Here is a 19,126-nt window from a genome sequence, read left to right as displayed (position 1 = left end):
CTAAAATCATCTATTTCCATCTCCAAAAAATGACAAGTCATTCATGGTGTCCCTTATAATGGTGCCAACAAGTCTCTGCATTCTTGACCCAAGCATTGCTCTGGAAGTGAATGATGTTAAATAATGATAGTGATTCCTCCTGTGGTACGTTTCCTTTTTCTTTATTTCTCGTGATAATAGCTGAAGACACAATTTTCCTGACTGTGCTACATAAATCAATATTTTGTCTCCCTAAAGATTGCACATATAAAACCTGTGAGGACTTTTTTTAGGGCCAGTTTACTTTTTTCATGATTTGCTGAACTGATGGAACATGGATTTTCTGTAGAAGAGCTCCATTGATTGAACAGTTGCAGGTAGGTTTGGGCTGCTGGCCAGCCTCTGCCTAAGACCCTCAATAAGGTGAGCAAGGTAAAAGTATGGAACAGCTTAGGGAGCAGGGTCACCCACCAGGAGACTGTTCTGCTGGGCACCTCCTTTGTGGCTTTCCCAAAAGAGGTCTTCCATTTTCATCACTGGGCCCTCCCTACTGCTTCTTGCTGTGGGATGTAAGTGAGCATTAAACATATGTAAAGTATGTAGTTTGTTCTTGTGTGGGATGGTGGCCTGAGAATTCATAGCAGGAAGCAGTAGATCAGAAGGTCAGAAAATCTATCTTTTAAAAATTAAGCTAGGGGCACCTGGGTGGCTCAGTCAGTTAAGCATCTGGCTTTGACTCAGGTCATGATCTTACAGTTTGTGAGTTCGGGCCCCACACTGGGCTCTTTGTGGACAGCTCAAAGCCTGGAGCCTGCTTCAGATTCCGTGTCTCCCTCTCTCTCTGTTTCTCCCCTGCTCCTGCTCACACTCAGTCTCTCTCAAAAATAAGCATTAAAAATTTAAAAAAAAAAATTAAGTCCAATAATAAAGGATCATTAATTAAATGAAGCACTTGGCAACTGAGACACTGTGTTTCCCAATCTTATTTTTAAAAAATTTTTTGTATAGTTAATTTATTTTTGAGACAGAGAGAGACAGAACATGTGTGGGGGAGGGTCAGAGAGAAAGGGAGACACAGAATCTGAAGACAGGCTCCAGGCTCTGAGCTGTCAGCACAGAGTCTGAAGCGGGCCTTGAACCCACAAACCGTGATATCGTGACCTGAGCTGAAGTCAGACGCTCAACTGACTGAGCCACCCAGGTGCCCCTCCCAATCTTTTTATAACCCATGCTCCCATTTGTTGAGAGAACAATCTAATTCTCATCTCCAGACGCTGATGTCCCCAGATACGGGGGACTGATGGGAATAAAACGGATCCCTGAAGGTCTCAGATAAACGTCCTACTCCAACAGCAATTTTTTTGTGTGCATTATATTCTGTAGGTTGTATAACAAAAATAATAGCTCTCTGGTTTTGTTTTGTTAATATAAAATAATGGTTTTTCCAAACTACACACGCTCTCTTAGAGATTCTGATATAGTCTCTGTCCACAGTTGAAAAAAAATCACTGTTGTGGAGTTAACAAAAACCAACAAAGCTGATATGCAATGTGCTTCTAAAATCTCATTACATGAAACAAATTGGTTGCAAATAGTATACACCATATGATCTTATTTTTGTAAAAAATTATATATAAGTGCATAGAAAAATGTTTAGAAATGTGCACACCAACAGAATATTGTTAAGTATATCAGAATATGAGACTATAGCTGATTTTTTTATTTTTCCTGTTTCTCAGGATTAAAATTTTTTTAAATGTTTATTCATTTATTGAGAGAGAGAGAGAGTGTGTGTGAGCGAGCACACGTGTGCAGAGTGGGGGAGGTGCAGAGAGAGAGGGAAACACAGAATCCAAAGCAGGCTCCAGTCAACACAAAACCCAACGTGGGGCTCATACTCATGAACCTTGAGATCATGACCTCAGCCGAGGTCAGATGCTTAACTGACCGAACCACCCAGGCGCCCCTGGATTTTTACTTCACTCAACAATAAGCCAACACTATTTGTATAATTTTTAAAAGTCACAATCTTATAATTTCCACTTCTTTTGCAAAGGTTGGTGATATTTTAAGTAACTCTATTCTATAATTTTAACAAGTGTTTAATCAGACAGATTAATCAAAATGCAAAGAATGGATTTCATTTAAATACAGAAGATTAGTGGGAATTTAAAGCTGGACCAGAACATTCCTCCTTAGTTCTTTACTGTTTTTAAGATATCTGAGAAGATTTAAAAAAAATAGGGAGAGAGTGGTCATACTCTACGATAATGTACTTTAGAACAAGGTATGAAATTTTTTTCCTATTAAAAATGGCTAAAAACAAGGGCATGCTATTTTTCAAAGTAAAATCCTCACAGGTCTGAAGTGCCAGCATGTTCCAATGTTTAAACTAATGTATACAGGAATCAGAATGCAAGAAGAGCATAATTCAGTGTTATAATTACACTTGACAGATATACACTGTTTCTATTATTCATTGGCTCTGGTTGTACTTACCCAGAAAGACCCTGCAGAATACTAAGTATCAACTACTCTTCAGGAGAAGTCATTTGGCATTCTCATCAGTTCTCATCACAGGAATCAAATTCAGAGATGCAGAAAACCAAATTTGATCATTTTAACACTATCTGCAAAGGCAAGTAAAATGAGTAATTTCCCAAGAGGCCTTAGGTCCAGCCAGCTTGCTTCTGTCAAGCTCTTAACACAGATATGTGGGTTGGATTGTTGCTCTAATGAAAAATGCCTTTTTAACTGGTCCCTGGGCTTTTGCTATATTCGTTTCAATTCCTCAAATGCTCCATGATCTTCTTCCTCTACTTGCTTTTGCCTGTGCTATTTACTCTCTGGAAAGATGCTTCTATCTCATTTATTTGCCTGTTATCCTTCAAGGCAGATCAAGGCACCTTCTGGAACCTACCTCGATGTCTTTAGGCAAGGTTAAAGCTTAATCTTTTTCATTGCCATGGTACCTGTGGCAGAGACGGCTAACTTTTCACGAAAAGTTTCTTTTCTCCTTTCCCCAGTCACCCCTGTGAAGCTGCCAGGCCCCAAGAGATGTATTTTCCAGTCCCCGGAAATCTAGGTGGAGTAGTGTGACCCCTTACTACCCACAGAATGAGAGCAGGAGGGTATGGTCCTTCTCCACCCTCCCTTTCTCTCTCTGCCAGCTGGACTTAGAAACGCCAAGGCTCCAGGAGATGGTGGAGCTGAAACACAAAAGGAGTCGAGCTCATATCACGGTGTGGAAGGCCTTCATGGAGCAAGAGCACACATATTAGACTGCCATACACTCGCTAAAACCTGGGCTTTTAGTCATTACAGCAGCTTAACTGAATCCCAAATATGAACATTTCTTATTCCTAAATCTCTTATTGATGAGATTTAAAAAATCATCCAAAGGGTCCTCTTCTCCATCAGACCACTGGAATTTTAAAGGGATGAATTATATTGTAATGATCTGATTATAGTTTCAACACCCATCGCTCTATCAGAACATTTTAACAGTTAAAAAATATAGTTTATAATATTATATTTGAATGAATTAGTGGAATTCTGTAATTGATAGAACTACGACATTAAAAGAATTTTTAAGTTTATTTTGAGAGAGACAGAGACAGTGTGAGCAGGGGAGGGCCAGAGGAAGAGGGAGAGAGAGAGAGAGACAGAGAGACAGAGACAGAGAGACAGAAAAGCCCAAGCAGGCTTTGCACTGTCAGTGCAGAGCCTGACTCAGGGCTCAAACTCATGAAACCATGAGATCATGACCTGTGGTGAAACCAAGAGTTGGATGCTTAACCGACTGAGCCACCTGGGCGCTCCTGAACTATGACATTTTAGAGCAAAGAGAAGGGCTAGGACCGCATGGGAGCCTAGACTGACTGGTATATGTGACTCTGAATGTCTGAGCCACCTCCTTTGCTAACCCAAACAAACTGAGTCCCAAGGAAAGGAGAGGCAGAACTGTGCTTTCCCTATCAGAAAGGCAAACAAACACTTCCTTCTTGAGATGTGTGTCAAGGACAAGCTTGACATTAAGAAATATGGGAAGTGATTTCCTTTGTCCTTCAACATGTTTGTTCTACATTGAATGGACTCCAGATCCCAGACCTCAAGCTGGTACATGAAGCTCTATTTTTCAGCTGCACTTAACAAACCACGAAAGTCTTTATGGTTAGCCATGGAATATGACTGCCATTTACGATTCTGTGTCTATTGGAAAGTATATTCCAAGGTTTTGAATAGCCAGCTCAGAAACTCCTATAACATAGCCCTCTGTAAGTCAGGAAGTACCTAAACTACTAATAAGTAGGGGGAGGGGAAGGGAAATGAAACAAGAATATTATAGAGATATGAATAAGTCTTCTTTTCCTAAAGTGTCTGAGAAAAATATAGTTCAGCTAGTCCTACATTAGATTTCAAGTAAGCCTTTACGTTTCTCCTTCTCTCCTCCAAGTTCTTATCTTGAGCGCTATTAAAAGTTATCTTATGGGGCACCTGGGTGGCTCAGTCAGTTAAGCGTCTGACTTTGGCTCAGGTCATGATCTCACAATTCGTGGGTTTGAGCCCCGCGTCGGGCTCTGTGTTGACAGCTAGCTCAGAGCCTGGAGCCTGTCTTCAGATTCTGTGTCTCCCTCTCTTTCTGACCCTCCCCTGCTCATGCTGTCTCTCTTTCTCTCTCAAAAATAAATAAAACATTAAAAAAAGTTATAATTTGAGCAAACCGTGTCTCTTCATTTGTGAAAAATTGTTTTTGTAAGCTTTATCCAGTTGACATCTAGCTGGCCAGTGTTTTTGTCACCTGGTTTTAATTTAGGTGTTTGTCTGATGACTTGCAAAATTCTAGCATTGTTATGCTTATAGCTACCTTTGGCTCTTTGAGATATGTCTGGTTTTGAGCTATTTCAAGTAATCTTCCCCAGTCACTCACTATATTTAAATGAAGCTCTGCTCCCTGATTCTTTGTATCTTCATTTTTTTTAACCAGCTTTGAATTAATTGGTCCCAAGTGTCATCCTTAGTTGAATCAATTCGGCAGTGTTAGCTACATGAACTAACCGACATTGGCACCAACCTTTTCTTCTTGAAGCATTTGTTTCTATGAACATATAGAGCCTATAGAGCTCCCACTGGCTTCTAAAATGGCAGAAGTAAGGTCTCTAATCTTATGATAATTCCACATTGCTATTTCAACTTTTCTCACCAATCCATGTATTTATTACTGAATAACAATAGTACATGCTTCCTCCCATCTCTTCCTCACACCAGAATGCATGAATTCAAGCTTCTTCCATCTCTTCTTCTCTTAGAATGCTGTCTTCCAGCTGGCCACCAGTAGGCTGATTCTAGTAGCTGGGTTTTCCAACACTTTAACATGCCATCTTTTTGAAAGGAACAATTTTGTGGCTCACCACACATAGTAAATAATGCAGAGAACATTACAGTCAGAGAAAGCAACATAGAAGAAAAATTCTATCAGAAAAATATCTCTATGAAACTGTAGTGTTCTTCTATAGTAATGACACATACCGTGTATTCTATTCAGACAAGTAAGGACGCTCCTTAATGAGGACATCTATTTAATTTTCCAGGCAATGCACTGAATTCTCTCGTAGAAATGTCAATATTTTTAGAAAAATGAAAGAATTCTATAATATGTATCTTCTGTATTTTAAATCAAGATGCAGTAAAAAAATTAGTTGTGTGGGCAGGGTTTCAACTGGGGGAGACATTTCAGAACAGGGAAAGACATTGTGGGTCGTAAGAAAGTGTGGGTGACATCCAGGGAATGTCAGTAGACTGCAGGGGCAGGGGGGCTAAGATTAAGCACATGGCACTGTTGGAAAGGGGCAAAGCTTGTATGGAAAGAAGACTGAAGAATTAGGTTAAAGCCTGGAATCATTGGCCAAGCTTAAGTTTGAACTCTGCATAATAATGCATTGACAAACCATTATGGTCTGTAAGAAAAGGAATGACAGGGCAAATCTGTAGCTATCTGTCCTCACAGGGAGGACAGATGTCAGGAGGGAGGGAATGAAGTGAGGGAGAAAAATTATGAGGCTGTTTGAATCAAGAATCCAAGGTATTTTAGCTAAAGAAGCCATCATGGGAGATAAAAGGAGAAGCTTGAGAAGATTTCATTATCTTTGCATTTTTGTTACATTCATCTTTTTGTGACTAGTTGGAATTGATGCTTTCTCTGGGACATTTCTAGTATGATGACATACCATCAGGAACGTCAGAATAACATTTCACTGTATTACAAATAGAGTGTTCTATCAAGATAAACAGTCTGTGTAGTGTGGGGCATCAGTGAAACATTAAATATGACTTTGATCTTTCTAACCTGGATCATGAAGAAAATAGTGATGACATTAATTAAGATGGGGAACACAGGAGAGGGCTTTTGGGTGAAGATGATGGATTTTGGTTTTGACATAGTGAGCCTGAGGTACCTATGGGTGATTCTGATGGATGCTTAATTAGAATTTATAACTAAGGGTCCATGATTTTAGAAAATCTCCTAATTACATTTAGTGGAAGCATGTGTGTGGACTGGAATTTATTTGAAGCAGATATCTTTTGTTCTGATACAATCCTCCTCCCACCATCATGTCTAGGAGAATGGAGAACCATGGCATGGAAAGTTAAGATGCTGCTTCCTTATAAGCTTACTTAGGATGGGAGGTGGCAAGTCACATGTGATGCTGATGGCCTCCAAAATGTTTGTAGGATTGCTGATGCTGGAAGACACCTTAAGATGGTCCAGTTTGCCCTTCTTTGACAAGTGAATGTGATGAAGCCTGGGGCAATTAGTCTTGGGTTGGTCTGCCTAGGATCCTGGTATCTATTTCTGTTGTTGAAAAATTGTTTTATTAATTTTTTTTTGTATTTTAATCATTCCAGATTTTCTCATAGATTTTTTCTTTTTCCATTAATGTATAATTTACATACAGTAAACTGTGCAAATCTTAAGTATTTAGTTGAGTAAATTTACACACACACACACACACACACACACACACACACACACACACGTATATATAGTTATTCCTTGGATCAAGAGGTAGAACATTTCTACCACCATAGAAGGTTCCTTTGAGCCCCCTTCCAGTTAATACTCCCAATCCCGAGGAAAGCCACTATCTTTACTTCTCTCTCTGTGGATTACTTTGGCCTGTTTTTGAATATCATATAAAAGAAATCAGTATATGTTGTAATGTACATGCAATGTAATGTCTGTGAGGGAATCCTATCTCTTAACATTGACTTATTATTGTCCTAAAATGCCTTTAGCTTGACTATGTAAAATAGTCTGGGGGCCAATACAGAGATTCTGAGCTCACAGGGGCCTGCAGTGAAGTCTGGAGGAGCGTGTGTTCTGGATCCCAGCTGATTTTCAGAGCAAAAGTTGAGTCCCAGAGGAGGGCAAGCTATCTCTTTGGGTGTGGCTGGAAGAATACTGCCCTCGGGTGTTCTGAGTCAAAGTTCCTAGTCAGAGGCGAAGGAACTGCTAGCAGAAAGATGGTTTTAACTTTATAAGAAGAATCCTTCCCTGTACCAGGAAGTGTAAGCAGAGTGGGTTCACCATCTCCACTATGACCATGAGGGAGAAGAAAGGAAATGATGGGTGACGAAGGTTAAATAGTATCCAGAAGGGCTGCTGTGTTGAGTGGGTTGGTCAGGAGAGCTGGGTGGTCTTCTAAAGAAGCCTCTGGAGTGTGGAGGAACACAGGCAGGACCACAGGGTCTCTAGAGAGAGGAGGCTCCATCTGGCCAGCTCTTTCTGGAAACATCCAAGTCAAGAGACATCTAAGGTAACGTGGGTCATTTTTCATATCAGGAGGATACCCTTCTATAAAGTCTACTTTATAACTCTAGGGTACATCTGCCACATATTCAAATAACTTCCCCTTCTGGGAGACTGGCAAAGAAATCTGAGTAAACTTAATCTGACTTTGTCATTCACCAATTATTTGCATATCTTCTAATACCTAAAATGCAAACAGCTAATACACTACATAGATTTAATTTAGCACTAATTTCATCTTTAAATTACATCTCTGAACTTTTTTCTTAGTCTATAATGGAAATTGAAAAACTAAATCAGAAGCTAGAGAAACTTTTTAAAATTAATAAAATTGCAATAATGTTGCTATTCAGGTTTTTAATTTTTGTTGAGGCTATAGTTTTCTATGTATTTAAATGACCAAGTCATCATCATTCTCTAGGTCCCAAACCTTTCATACAAACTGAACTGACAGCTGGCCTTGTAAAATAATAGAATCACTAAAATTATTCCTAAATCTACACTGATAGCCTAGGTTGGCTTAGATAATTAAAAGAAAATGAACACAAATTAATACATTTTGTTTCATACTTGTTATTAATAAAAACTCACAATAAAAATAAAATAAAAACCCCATAAACAACATCCTGATGGCACAACAGCCCAGCTAAGTGGAATTAGACATTTTTCATGTTTATATAAGTGAAGCTCTTTTAATGTGAAAGTTGTTCCAAAAAATAAGTGGAAGATAAATTGCCATTAGTTTACTTCTTCTGATTCATCAGTTTCTATATATTGCGGAATATTTTCTCTCTGCATTTCTCGAACATGTGTATTGCAGAAGGTGGCATCTTGGAAAATGAAATTTTTTCCTTAATACCTTTTCCAGAGATTAGCAGGACTTTAGGCTGCTGCCTCCACATTTTTGTGGAGCTCTTCCTGCTAAATGCTAATATTTTCTCCATGTCTTCCTGACCTCTGAAAAAGCTCAAACTTGGTCATCATGGAAGCTTGTGCTAAAGCATTATAACTGTTTCTGCTTGCTTTTCCCAAATGTTTCCTAGTCAGTGAACACATCCTTCAAAAAATTTCCACCATGTCCTCTGAAATCTCTCTTAAAATGTTAAGCAAAAATAAAAGCTTAATTTGTGACTGTGAGAGGTGATGGATGTTAACTAGGGCTCACTGTGGTGATCGTTTTGTAATGTAAAAATACTGAATCATTATGTTGTACACCTGCAGCTGATACAATGTTATATGTCAGTTATATATCAATTAAAAATGAAAAAACCCTCCATAGTCACTGTGTATCAGCAGACATTTCCAAAGATTCCTTCCTCTGAATGGAGCCCCCTTCAGAGAACCTAATGTGCAAACATCAGCACTGAAGCCTCTTTTCCCGGTGGGGTTGGGAAGGCACCTGGTTTTATTCTTTACTCCTCAGCACTTCTTTCATTCTATGGCACCAGAGTCTTTGTTCAGCAGTGAGTTCCCCCTGTGACACGTGCTTACTCTCCCCGTGCTTCCTGTTGTCATCGTTTGAATCAGAACTGGAACATTTGGCTTACGGGCTCCGTGTCCCCTCGATCCGTTGCCATCACCGCTGGGGGCTTCAGCCGTGAGGCGGAGGACCAGCGAACCCTCTGGCCTCTCTGTTCCCTACCTTTCTCGACAGCCTTTTCATTCAGCCTAGAATCGCACTTGCATGGCCAGACTGTGCATCCCAGGCCTTCTTAGCACCTGAATTGCTTTCCTGTGAGATCTGGGATTCCAGCATCTCATCAGCCATCAGGTCTGTCCTGCTAACCTCTGGTGTGTTCTTCGTCATCAGTTTCCAACACCAGCCCTTCAGTCGTGGTGATCTCCTTCCCCAGCTAGGCTTTTCATGGTTCTCTGTCTCATTTACTAGACAAACACCTGCCACATGCCAGGTGGCGTTCTGGCCCCGGAGATGCAATGGTACGGGGCTCTGTGTGCCTCCGTGCGTTGGTGTGTGACCCAGAGACACCTTTCTGATGTGTCCACACCATCTATTGTTTGCTGTTTCTTCCTTCGGCATCCTGAGCCAGAAATGTTCTATCCCATTCCTTTGGAGGCTCAGTTAAAGTGATATAATCTCGAAAGGACCCTTTCTTATTCTCCAGTTGGATGTAACTGTTGTTGCATCTGGGCAACCTGCACTATTACCACTTGTGCCTCTAATACTTATTTCATTTAATCCAAAATATTGTTTTATATGCTTGCTAGTCTCCCCACTAGATTGTGTGTGCCTCTGGGAGGGGGTGGTGTCTTATTCTTCTTGAGCTCTTCTTTGGCACATGAAGAGTAGGCACTTGATAAATATTGGCTGGAATATCTAGACCGCCATATATTTAGAATTGGATCTGAGACTTGCCAGCATATCTCTGCTGCTTGTGTCATACTTCATACTTGTTAGCAATGCCACATGCTCAGAGTTCCCACACACCTGTCACGTTCCATGTTTCTACAACTTTGTCTATGCTTCTGTGAGCACTGTACTCTCCTCCTAGAATTCTTTCCCCTACTTCTTCATCTAGCTAACGTCTCTGCCTGCTCTGACCTAACTCAGACATCACCTCATCTTCCTCTTCATTTCCAGGAAGGGTTATGTACCTCTCCTCTGGATGTATAGAGTATCTTAAAGCTATCATTGTAATTTGCTGTATTTTAATGATCACAAGCACAAAATCTGGAATCAGATGTGTGAACTGTGTGCCCCAGTTTCCTTTCCATTTCTGTAAAATGTGGATAAAACTTGTTATAAAGCCTAAAACTTCTAATATCTATAAAAGCCTTAGAACAGTGCCTGGCACTTAAGAAACTTTCAACAAAGGTCATATTGCTTTGCTGTTATTAATGGGTTTGTCTCCTTCACCAGGTGAGGATGTTGGGTTCCCTTGTCTTCACTGTAGACTCTGCAGGGTCCACCCACTGCCTCTGACCTGGCAGGTGATCAGTTCTTGGTGGCCTGACGATGCAACCATGGTCATGGTCACTATCTTAGCCAGAAAAGGGATCTAGACAAGTCAAGTAGCTTCCCAGGGGTAACTCTGAAAAAAATACATGGATATATCCATGGCTGTTAGTGAATATTTTCAGAGCAATATTCCTCGGCCATCTAAAAAATACTAACCAACCAACTAACAAACAAAACAACAAACACAAAGTCATTTCTGATTCAGACAGGGACAAATTACACATTTGTCCTGGGAAATCTCATTCATGCTGAAGGCACCAAATACTTATTTCCTGATGGTTCTTTTAGTGATGATGACTCTCAAACTATTTCTGACTCCAACCTCTCTTTTGGGACCCAAACTTGTATATATAGTCCCCTTTAGATGTGTCCACCTGGATAGATACTATTATATCCTGCAGACGTGCAAACTCAAAATATCCAAATGCAGTTTGCATTTTGCCCTTGAATGCTATATTTCTCAGTAAAAGTGCTCCACATGTACAATCATCAGATCTGGAAATACTGATTTCATTCTAGAACCTTTCTTTCTACTTTAAGACATTTTGTTAAAATTGGTGGGACCTGGGGCGCCTGGGTGGCTTAGTCGGTTAAGCGTCTGACTTTCGCTTAGGTCATGATCTCGCGGTTCGTGGGTTCGAGCCCCGCGTCGGGCTCTGTGCTGACTGCCAGCTCAGAGCCTGGAGCCTGTTTCAGTCTGTGACTCCCTCTCTCTCTGACCCTCCCCTGCTCATGCTGTCTGTCTCTCTGTCTCCTAGAAATAAATAAAACATTAAAAAAAAAAATTGGTGGGACCTATCTCCTAAGGGTCTCTCACATCTCTACCCTTTTGTTGATGTCTCTCTTCTTACATTCAACCTGCCTCCATCTTAACATAGCACCCCCCCCCCCCCCATCATTTCACGTCTGCCTTTCCATCTAATTTCTGGTGAATGCAAATCTGACTGTGTTATGCCCCTGCTCACCGTAACTGTCAGGGTCAAGTTAAGGCACATCTGCCCTGAGCCTGGAGCACATAGAGTGCTCTGCCATGCTGGCCCCTCTGGCTCCAGCTCTCTGTTCCCAGACACAGGCTCCCTGATGTAGCCATGCCTTTGTGAGTCCTTGGGTTCTGTCCCATACACCCTCACTCACTGGTGTACTCCTCCTCCTGCGTTTTCCTTTTTGAACCCCATTCATCCCCCCTCCCCGCCCCCTGCTCTTCACCTTACTGGTTCCTGCTCATCCATCAAAACTTAATTAAAGCATGACTCCCTGGAAATACTCCTGTCCTCCAGTCAGGAGCTCTCAGCCACTCATTGTGTTCTGGGAGCTGGTGAGATTTGGTGTTAACAGCAATGATTCTGGGACACACAAAAAAATGTCTAGGGTCAAGCACCAGCTCTGCCACTTCCTAGCTGTGGGACCTTGGCAACTTACTTGCCCCATGCCTCAGTTTCCTCATCTGTAAGTTAGAAATGTTAATGACACTGCCCATTTCAAAGGTTCATTAGGAAAGTAAGTGAGATGATTTACCTAAAATCCATGGAAAAGTGCCTGAGACATTGTGAGTGAATTAAGTTGAGCTATTTTTATTAGTATTGTAACTACTGATTTACTTGTCTAATTTCCAAAACAAACAGAAAGAACTCTGATTTCCCTCTGAGGGAAAGAAACCATGCTTAATTTGACTATGTTCCCTTGGCACCTAGCATAGCATCTGGGACATTGTAGGTACTCAATAAACACTCACCGAGTGAGTGAATAAATATAGAGAGTAAGTGAAATACAGTCTTAAAATTTTACCTGTAAAGTATGCTAATGAGTAACATCAGTTTAATTTGTCATGTATGTTTTTTTACTTGCACAGTAAGATGTTGATGGTATCTCATTAACTTAGTGTAACTGATTCACTGTTCTTAGAGTCAAGAATCTTCTACCCCTAACGGGAGGGCACAATGTAGTTAATTAACAGAAATGTTATTCTGAAAGGCATGAACTGTGTAGGCATGAACTGTGACAAAATTCCTTGGAGACACAAACAGAGAAACAAAATTTGAATTCCTATCAGAAAGCTTACCAAGCTTTCAGAAAGGGATCAGAAAGCTTACCAAGTTAAATGGGGAAAAAACAGCAGAGAAAGTATTTAAAAGAGCGACTTCAGGAACTATCTTTCCTGAGCTTCTTCAGGCAGCCAGCCATTGCCTGGGACAATTAGGTTTGCAGAGCCCCTCATCGGGCAAGGAAGAGACGTGTCTGGGAGAATGCTCCACCTCCACCCACTGCCCATGCATCCTGCAGAGAACAGTCTGGAGCGATGTAATAAATGGGGCAACAGCGAGCCTCCACGTTTTTTTTTTTTTTTTTTTTTTTTCCCATGTTCTTCATGAAAGCATCACTTCTTGTTTGCTTTGAAGCAGTTGTTTTCTCTAAAACAGAAACCTGTCTTTTTTCTCCCATAGATTCCTTTCCACCTCAATGGAGAGGCTCTATAGTGATGCGCATTGGGTATCTCTGCCATTGGGCAATCTTACTTCCACCCTTAGTAATTGCTAGAAGCTCTAACAAGAGTCCTCTAACAAGAGACCAGCCTCTAGTCTGAATGTCCCTACCCTTCCTTACTGCAAGGAAACACTAGTACTAAAAAGAATTTTATGGCAAAATGAGGCTATAATTCACCCTCTCCCACAGAGTCTCCATATTGTGGAAAGACTGGGGTAACTTTGAGAACATCTCTAGATTTTTCATCCTTAGAACTAAATGAAATTCTACGATGCGTTTGCTAAATAGAAACACTGTCTATACTTCGTCTTCTCTTCTTTTCAACCCAGGCGCAGGCTTACAAGACATGGGGATGCAAAACAAGGACGAGGTGAATCTAAGTCTTTCTACAGAAGTGTACAGAAGTCCTCAAATAGGGATTGTCAATTTTCTCTTTTGCCATGAGGTATTTCTAAAATACAATCCAACTGATGTGGAAGTCGGAAAATAGTTTGATCCCATTAATTTTCACTGTGCAAAGTGAAACATCCCTTTAAAATAATTCTAAAGAGAGGACGATTATTTACTATTTAAAAAGATTTTATTTATATAATCTTTACACCCAATGTGGGATTTGAACCTATAATCCTAAGATCAAGAGTTGCATGCTCTACTGAGTCAGCCACGTGCCTCTGACTATTTATTTACTTTTTAATTCCAGGGCTAGAATATTCTCAGTCTTCTCTTTCCATCAGATCTGGCTCAGATTAGATTTATAATGAACATCTTGAGGAATATGATACTGACACCTTCTAGATGTTGAAGTAAATGCTTCATGAGTATCCATATTCTATTATCATAATGGCCCCACAAACTACCACCCCCTTTTTACAGATCAGGAAATTGTGATTCAAAGAGATGAAGTAAGTTATCCAAGGACTTGGATTTTGACCCGAGAATAAGAACTCCAAAGTCTGCTAATCACAGCCCACTATTTTACAAAAATAATCCCATAGGGTTACAGCAGAAAAACGTTGCCTGAGATTCCATTTTTAAAAGACCACATTGGCAAACCATGAGAGACTCTTGAATGCTGAAAACAAACTGAGGGCTGATGGGGGTGGGGGAGAGGGGAAGGGGGGTAATGGGCATGGAGGAAGGCATTTGTGGGGATGAGCACTGGGTGTTATATGGAAACCAACTTGAAAATAAACTATTAAAAAAGAGAGACCACATTGCATAATTACAACCACAGAAAGAGAGAAGAAATATTCCATCAGATATTTCTGGGGAATGGGTTTGGGATGATTCTCAGACCAGACCCAGTAACACAGGCACTCAGATAAAGGAAACAGACTACGAGAAAGGAGACTTTTTGATGTGGGGAGGGGCACCAAGATTGTGTGGAGGGATCAAGGGGCTTTGACTTGTGTACCTGTTCTGGTCATGTCTGTCATTTGTGCTGATACTTTCTTGGTCTGAACTGGCAAGAGAGCTAGGTGTGTGTCAATATTCCTCCAACCTAGAAGTTTGTGGACTGTAGATTCCAGAAGCCAAATTTCTGCCGCAAGGATAATAGGGCCCTGGAGTAATGAGAACTGCCCTTCTCACATCCAGTGAACCCCTACCTTCCACAGATGGCATTCCTCAGACCACATGACCTGGTGAGGGTCTTTGGGATTCAAGGCAAGCTGGGCTGAGCTAGGCAGTATCTGCTCTTTCCTGATGAGGTTCGTTTCTGTACTCCTAGCTAAATAAACTCACAACTGAAACCTTTGGAGGGTGTGTGGGTTTGGGGCTTCTGCTAGAAAGCTTCCAACTCAAAGTTTCTTTGCGTGACACAATCCTGTGTCTACGCTACTTCCTTAACTCATACAGATGTTCATTTTTATTATCTCTCTTTTCCTTATTGTATTATTTCTCCCAGTATCTTATTTCTTACTCCTGGTCGCTTTATACAATCCTCTGTCTCTTCTTAACCCTGTCTCTTTGGAAAAGAAACAGACACCTAAAGAAACTTTGAATATGTACTCTTCCCCGTTTTATGAGAACAATTTATTCTCTCATCTCCTTCCTTGAGTAGCACTGCTTGGGAATCTCTTAATGTGTTTGCTTCCTGGGGGCAATCCAAGGGCGGGGGGCCAAGGTCTTTCTCACGATTGTGTAGCTACCTTCCAGCATCATCTCTGGAACAAAGAAAGCCACTGATGTTTGGATCCAATCAGATTACAGAATCAGGGTTAGGACTGGCCTGAAGTGACAAGAGAGGAGGCCATTCGAGAGTTGACAGAGAGTTTATACTCACATTTCAGTTCCAGTTTGATGAAATCTGTGTTGCCCAAGTTTTCAAGAAACACTCCTCTGGGGATTAATGTTTTGAAGTAGAAAGAAATGTCAGCGCTGGTCTCCCCTTGGAAAGTGGAGAAGTGCAGGTAGGATGATGGATTCGGGAAAGAGGCAGCATTCCAATAATTCCCTATGGAAGGAAAAAACAAAACAAAACAGGGTAATGTATACCTCGATCACAGGAGTAACAGAAAATGTAGCCATTTCTTAAGTTTTAATAAATTTCCATTGGCAATTTAATAAATTTCCATTGGCAATAGCCCTTGGCAATAGTTCATCCTGCTGAACATCACGGCAGAAAATTCCCACAGACTTATTTTCAACCTTCTGAAAGTTCTATGCATGTGTGTAAGAACATGTACTTGTGACTGATAGCTCTCCTACTAAGAGCAGCCTTGGAGGGGCTTTAGCGGGTAAATGCCAATAAAGGGAAAAATGGAGAGCAGCCCCTGGCACCACCAGGTGGGGGTTGGGGGTAATGTTTTGAACTTGTGTATACATACTGGTGGCTTGGGTTTGGTGCAAGAAGCATCTGGGCTAGACTTAGAGGGACAGAATAGGAATGGGGTCTTTGGCGTTCTGCTCTTACTTCTCATCCACATTTGTCCTTGAATAACCAGCTCCTGCTCAGACATTGGGTTCAATGTGGGGGAGGCAGAGGCCAAGGAAAAGGCAAGAAGACCAGTCCAGTCATTTTCCCACTCTTCCCATTCCAAACTTCCAGAGGCTAGTTGAGGGAAGGGAATGTTTCCCCCTGCCAACCTCTTCCTTCCTGGGGACTCCAGGTGAGGAGGGTGAGGGGTGCTGAGGTGAGTCTACCTGAGGGCTCTCCATCAGCCTCTACCCTTGAACTCATGGTGAAGACATGGTTGTACACCACTCCCTCATTGCTTGATAGTAGCAACTGACCCCAGGAGAAAAGCAGTTCACAGGACATAATAAAAACACCAAACTCCATGACTCACATTTCATTAGAACAGATAGAACAGAGAGAGAGAATGCAAGTGGGGGAGGTGCAGAAAGAGAGGGGGACAGAGGATCCAGAGTGGGTTCTGCACTGAGAGAGCGAGCCTGAGGTGGGGCTCAAACCCATGAACTGTGAGATCATGATGAGCCGAAGTTGGACACTCAACTGACTCAGCCACCTAGGCACCACATAAACTATAATTTTAAATTAAATATATAATGTTGTTATATTATGAGATATTAAAATTACCCTTTTATTTAAGTGATTTTATTTGTTTTCATTCATAGAGATGTCTAGGATAGAGTGACATCTAGATAAGTAAATGCCAATTTATAACCAGCAAGCCAGCCCAAAATATGTTTGTAAATGTCTTCATTAACATAAAATGGTGGTGATGGTTGAATCTATTATTTAAGGGGTCCCAAAAGTATTAGTGCAGTTTTGAGCTTTTATTTTTAATGGCCATATCACAACTTTCAGCAGGAGAAAAAACTAGGCTAGTTTCCTTTTAAGAAAGAAGAATATGGTATGCTATTGGTTAGAATGATACACGAAAAGAAAGAATCTTAATTACTGTGTAAGTTACAATCATCTGAGGGCTGAATCCTCTTCCTGGCTCAAGATGTGGCTGAATATCTCCTGAGAGGACTTTGGGGGCTCACCTTTCCCCAGCAGAATGAGAATGAAAGTCTCACAAGGTAAAACTTAAATCAAACTAGAAGTTGCAGCCCACCCACCAAGGAGAGTTCTAGAAGGAATGAAGCCTCGTCCCCAGAGCCAGCAGGATTTGGCTCATCCTAATTGGGTGAGAGTCCTATAACAACAAAGGGGCCCCAAGGATCAGAGTCCTCAGCCATGCTTCAGTCTGAGGCAAGGCAATTCTGTCTCTTTAGGCTGAATCCCCAGGACGTGAATGTAATTAACATTTTAAAGTTTCATTCCAATCAAGTGCATTCCCATTTTCTGAGGTGGTGATGTTTTAACAGAAGGGCAGTTGTCTGAAATGATTCTAGAAAAAGGAAAGCTAAAAGTAAAACATGTCAGTATTTATTTGAGGTCCAGCACTGGTTATTTAGACAGAAATATCCCTAGAGAGGAGAAGGGCAGTTCAATCAGTTATTCCAGCTTGATGACAGGTCCGCACAGACCACAATTCCATTTGTTCTAATTCTATGCTCACTAAGCCACTTCGAACTAATTTGGCCTTTTGAATCGACATATTCACAGGGAAATAGAGCCTACTGCAAACGGTGGTTACCAGTCATCCTTCTGGAAATGTCTGGGTTATCACATGATATCTTTTGGAGTTGTCACTTGTATCCACCAAGTGTCTGTCTGGATGAACTAAGTATAGATTCTTGACCACCTATATAGTGAGGACTTTCTGGGGACCTGACTGGTGGTCAGAGTGGAGCTGTCCACCCAGGAGGTGCTGAAGGAGAGCCATAAGGCACAAGCAGAAGACATTAGAAATTCTATTTATTTTTTAAAACCCATCCCTTAAAAGATCTATTTTAGTCATACTTTATTTTTTTAAATTTTTAAACATTTATTCGTTTTTTTCCCCTTAATGCTTTATTTATTTCTGAGAGAGAGAGAGACAGTGTGAGAAGGGGAGGGTCAGAGAGAGAGGGAGACACAGAATCCGAAACAGGCTCCAGGCTCTGAGCTGACTGTCAGCACAGAGCCCGACGCTGGGCCCGAACCCATGAACTGTGAGATTGTGACCTGAGCCGAAGTCGGAAGCCTAACCGACTGAGCCACCCAGGCGCCCCTACATTTATTCATTTTTGAGGGACAGAGAGAGACAGGGGAGGAGCAGAGGGAGAGGCACAGAATCTGAAGTAGGCTCCAGGCTCCGAGCTGTCAGCACAGAACCCGACGTGGGGCTCGAAGTCATGAACCACGAGAGCATGACCAGAGCCGAAGTCGGATGCTCAGCTGATGAAGCCACCCGGGCGCCCCCAGTCATACTTTATAATGTACATAATATATGAATACAGCGGTACATGATAGAATTGCTAAGTAAAGATGTTTACAGACACGCGGGCATGAAAATTTTCATGAGCAGTGTAGACAATGAGAAAGTTTGGGTGCGGCTTCTTCAGACCCTGATGAACTTCTGTGAGGCCTGTTCTGATGAGTCTGTTGCCCAGTCTCTGGGATTTTTGGCTAAAACGAAATAACATGAGTGTTTTTCTTTTCAGTTTTTCTAGTGTTCATTGTGCTTCATGATGCAAGGAGCCTATAGCATTATTATTGTTTATATTATTCCCAGCTGGCCATAAGCTCCTTGAAAGCCAGGAGAAAACCATTTCTTTATCTCTGTAACCTTTGGCCCCCAAATATAGTAAGTACTCAATAAATAATTATTAAATCAGTGAGTAAATGAATAGCCTCCCTCTCAGTTATATCCAATTCCAATCCACATGCAAAGTCCTCATGGGACAAGATCTACTTTACGGTAACATGAGCACTGAAGATACTAACTAAACATAAATAAAAGCTGATGCTGCTTTAGCAGCTCCTGATAACAGGATACGGCCTCCTTAGCACACCATAATTGTTCTTATCTGTGACTTCATTT

The 19,126-nt window shown here is 41.3% G+C and overlaps 1 protein-coding gene across 1 annotated transcript in view; it reads right to left on the bottom strand.

Annotated features, from left to right (window-relative positions):
* Positions 1-19,126, bottom strand: part of CNTNAP2 (contactin associated protein 2) — a gene marked incomplete at its 5' end in the record, with an annotated part of 359,481 nt that overhangs the window by 239,474 nt on the left and 100,881 nt on the right. The window contains one exon of the mRNA XM_039253885.1: positions 15,532-15,702. Within this exon, the coding sequence (XP_039109816.1) occupies positions 15,532-15,702 (171 nt within the window). The remainder of the gene's footprint in view (positions 1-15,531; positions 15,703-19,126) is intronic.

The sequence above is a fragment of the Hyaena hyaena genome, unplaced genomic scaffold, assembly GCF_003009895.1.
Source record: "Hyaena hyaena isolate Hyena2069 unplaced genomic scaffold, ASM300989v1 scaffold_471, whole genome shotgun sequence".
NCBI lineage: Eukaryota > Metazoa > Chordata > Mammalia > Carnivora > Hyaenidae > Hyaena > Hyaena hyaena.
This window is presented reverse-complemented; position numbering and strand designations above follow the sequence as displayed.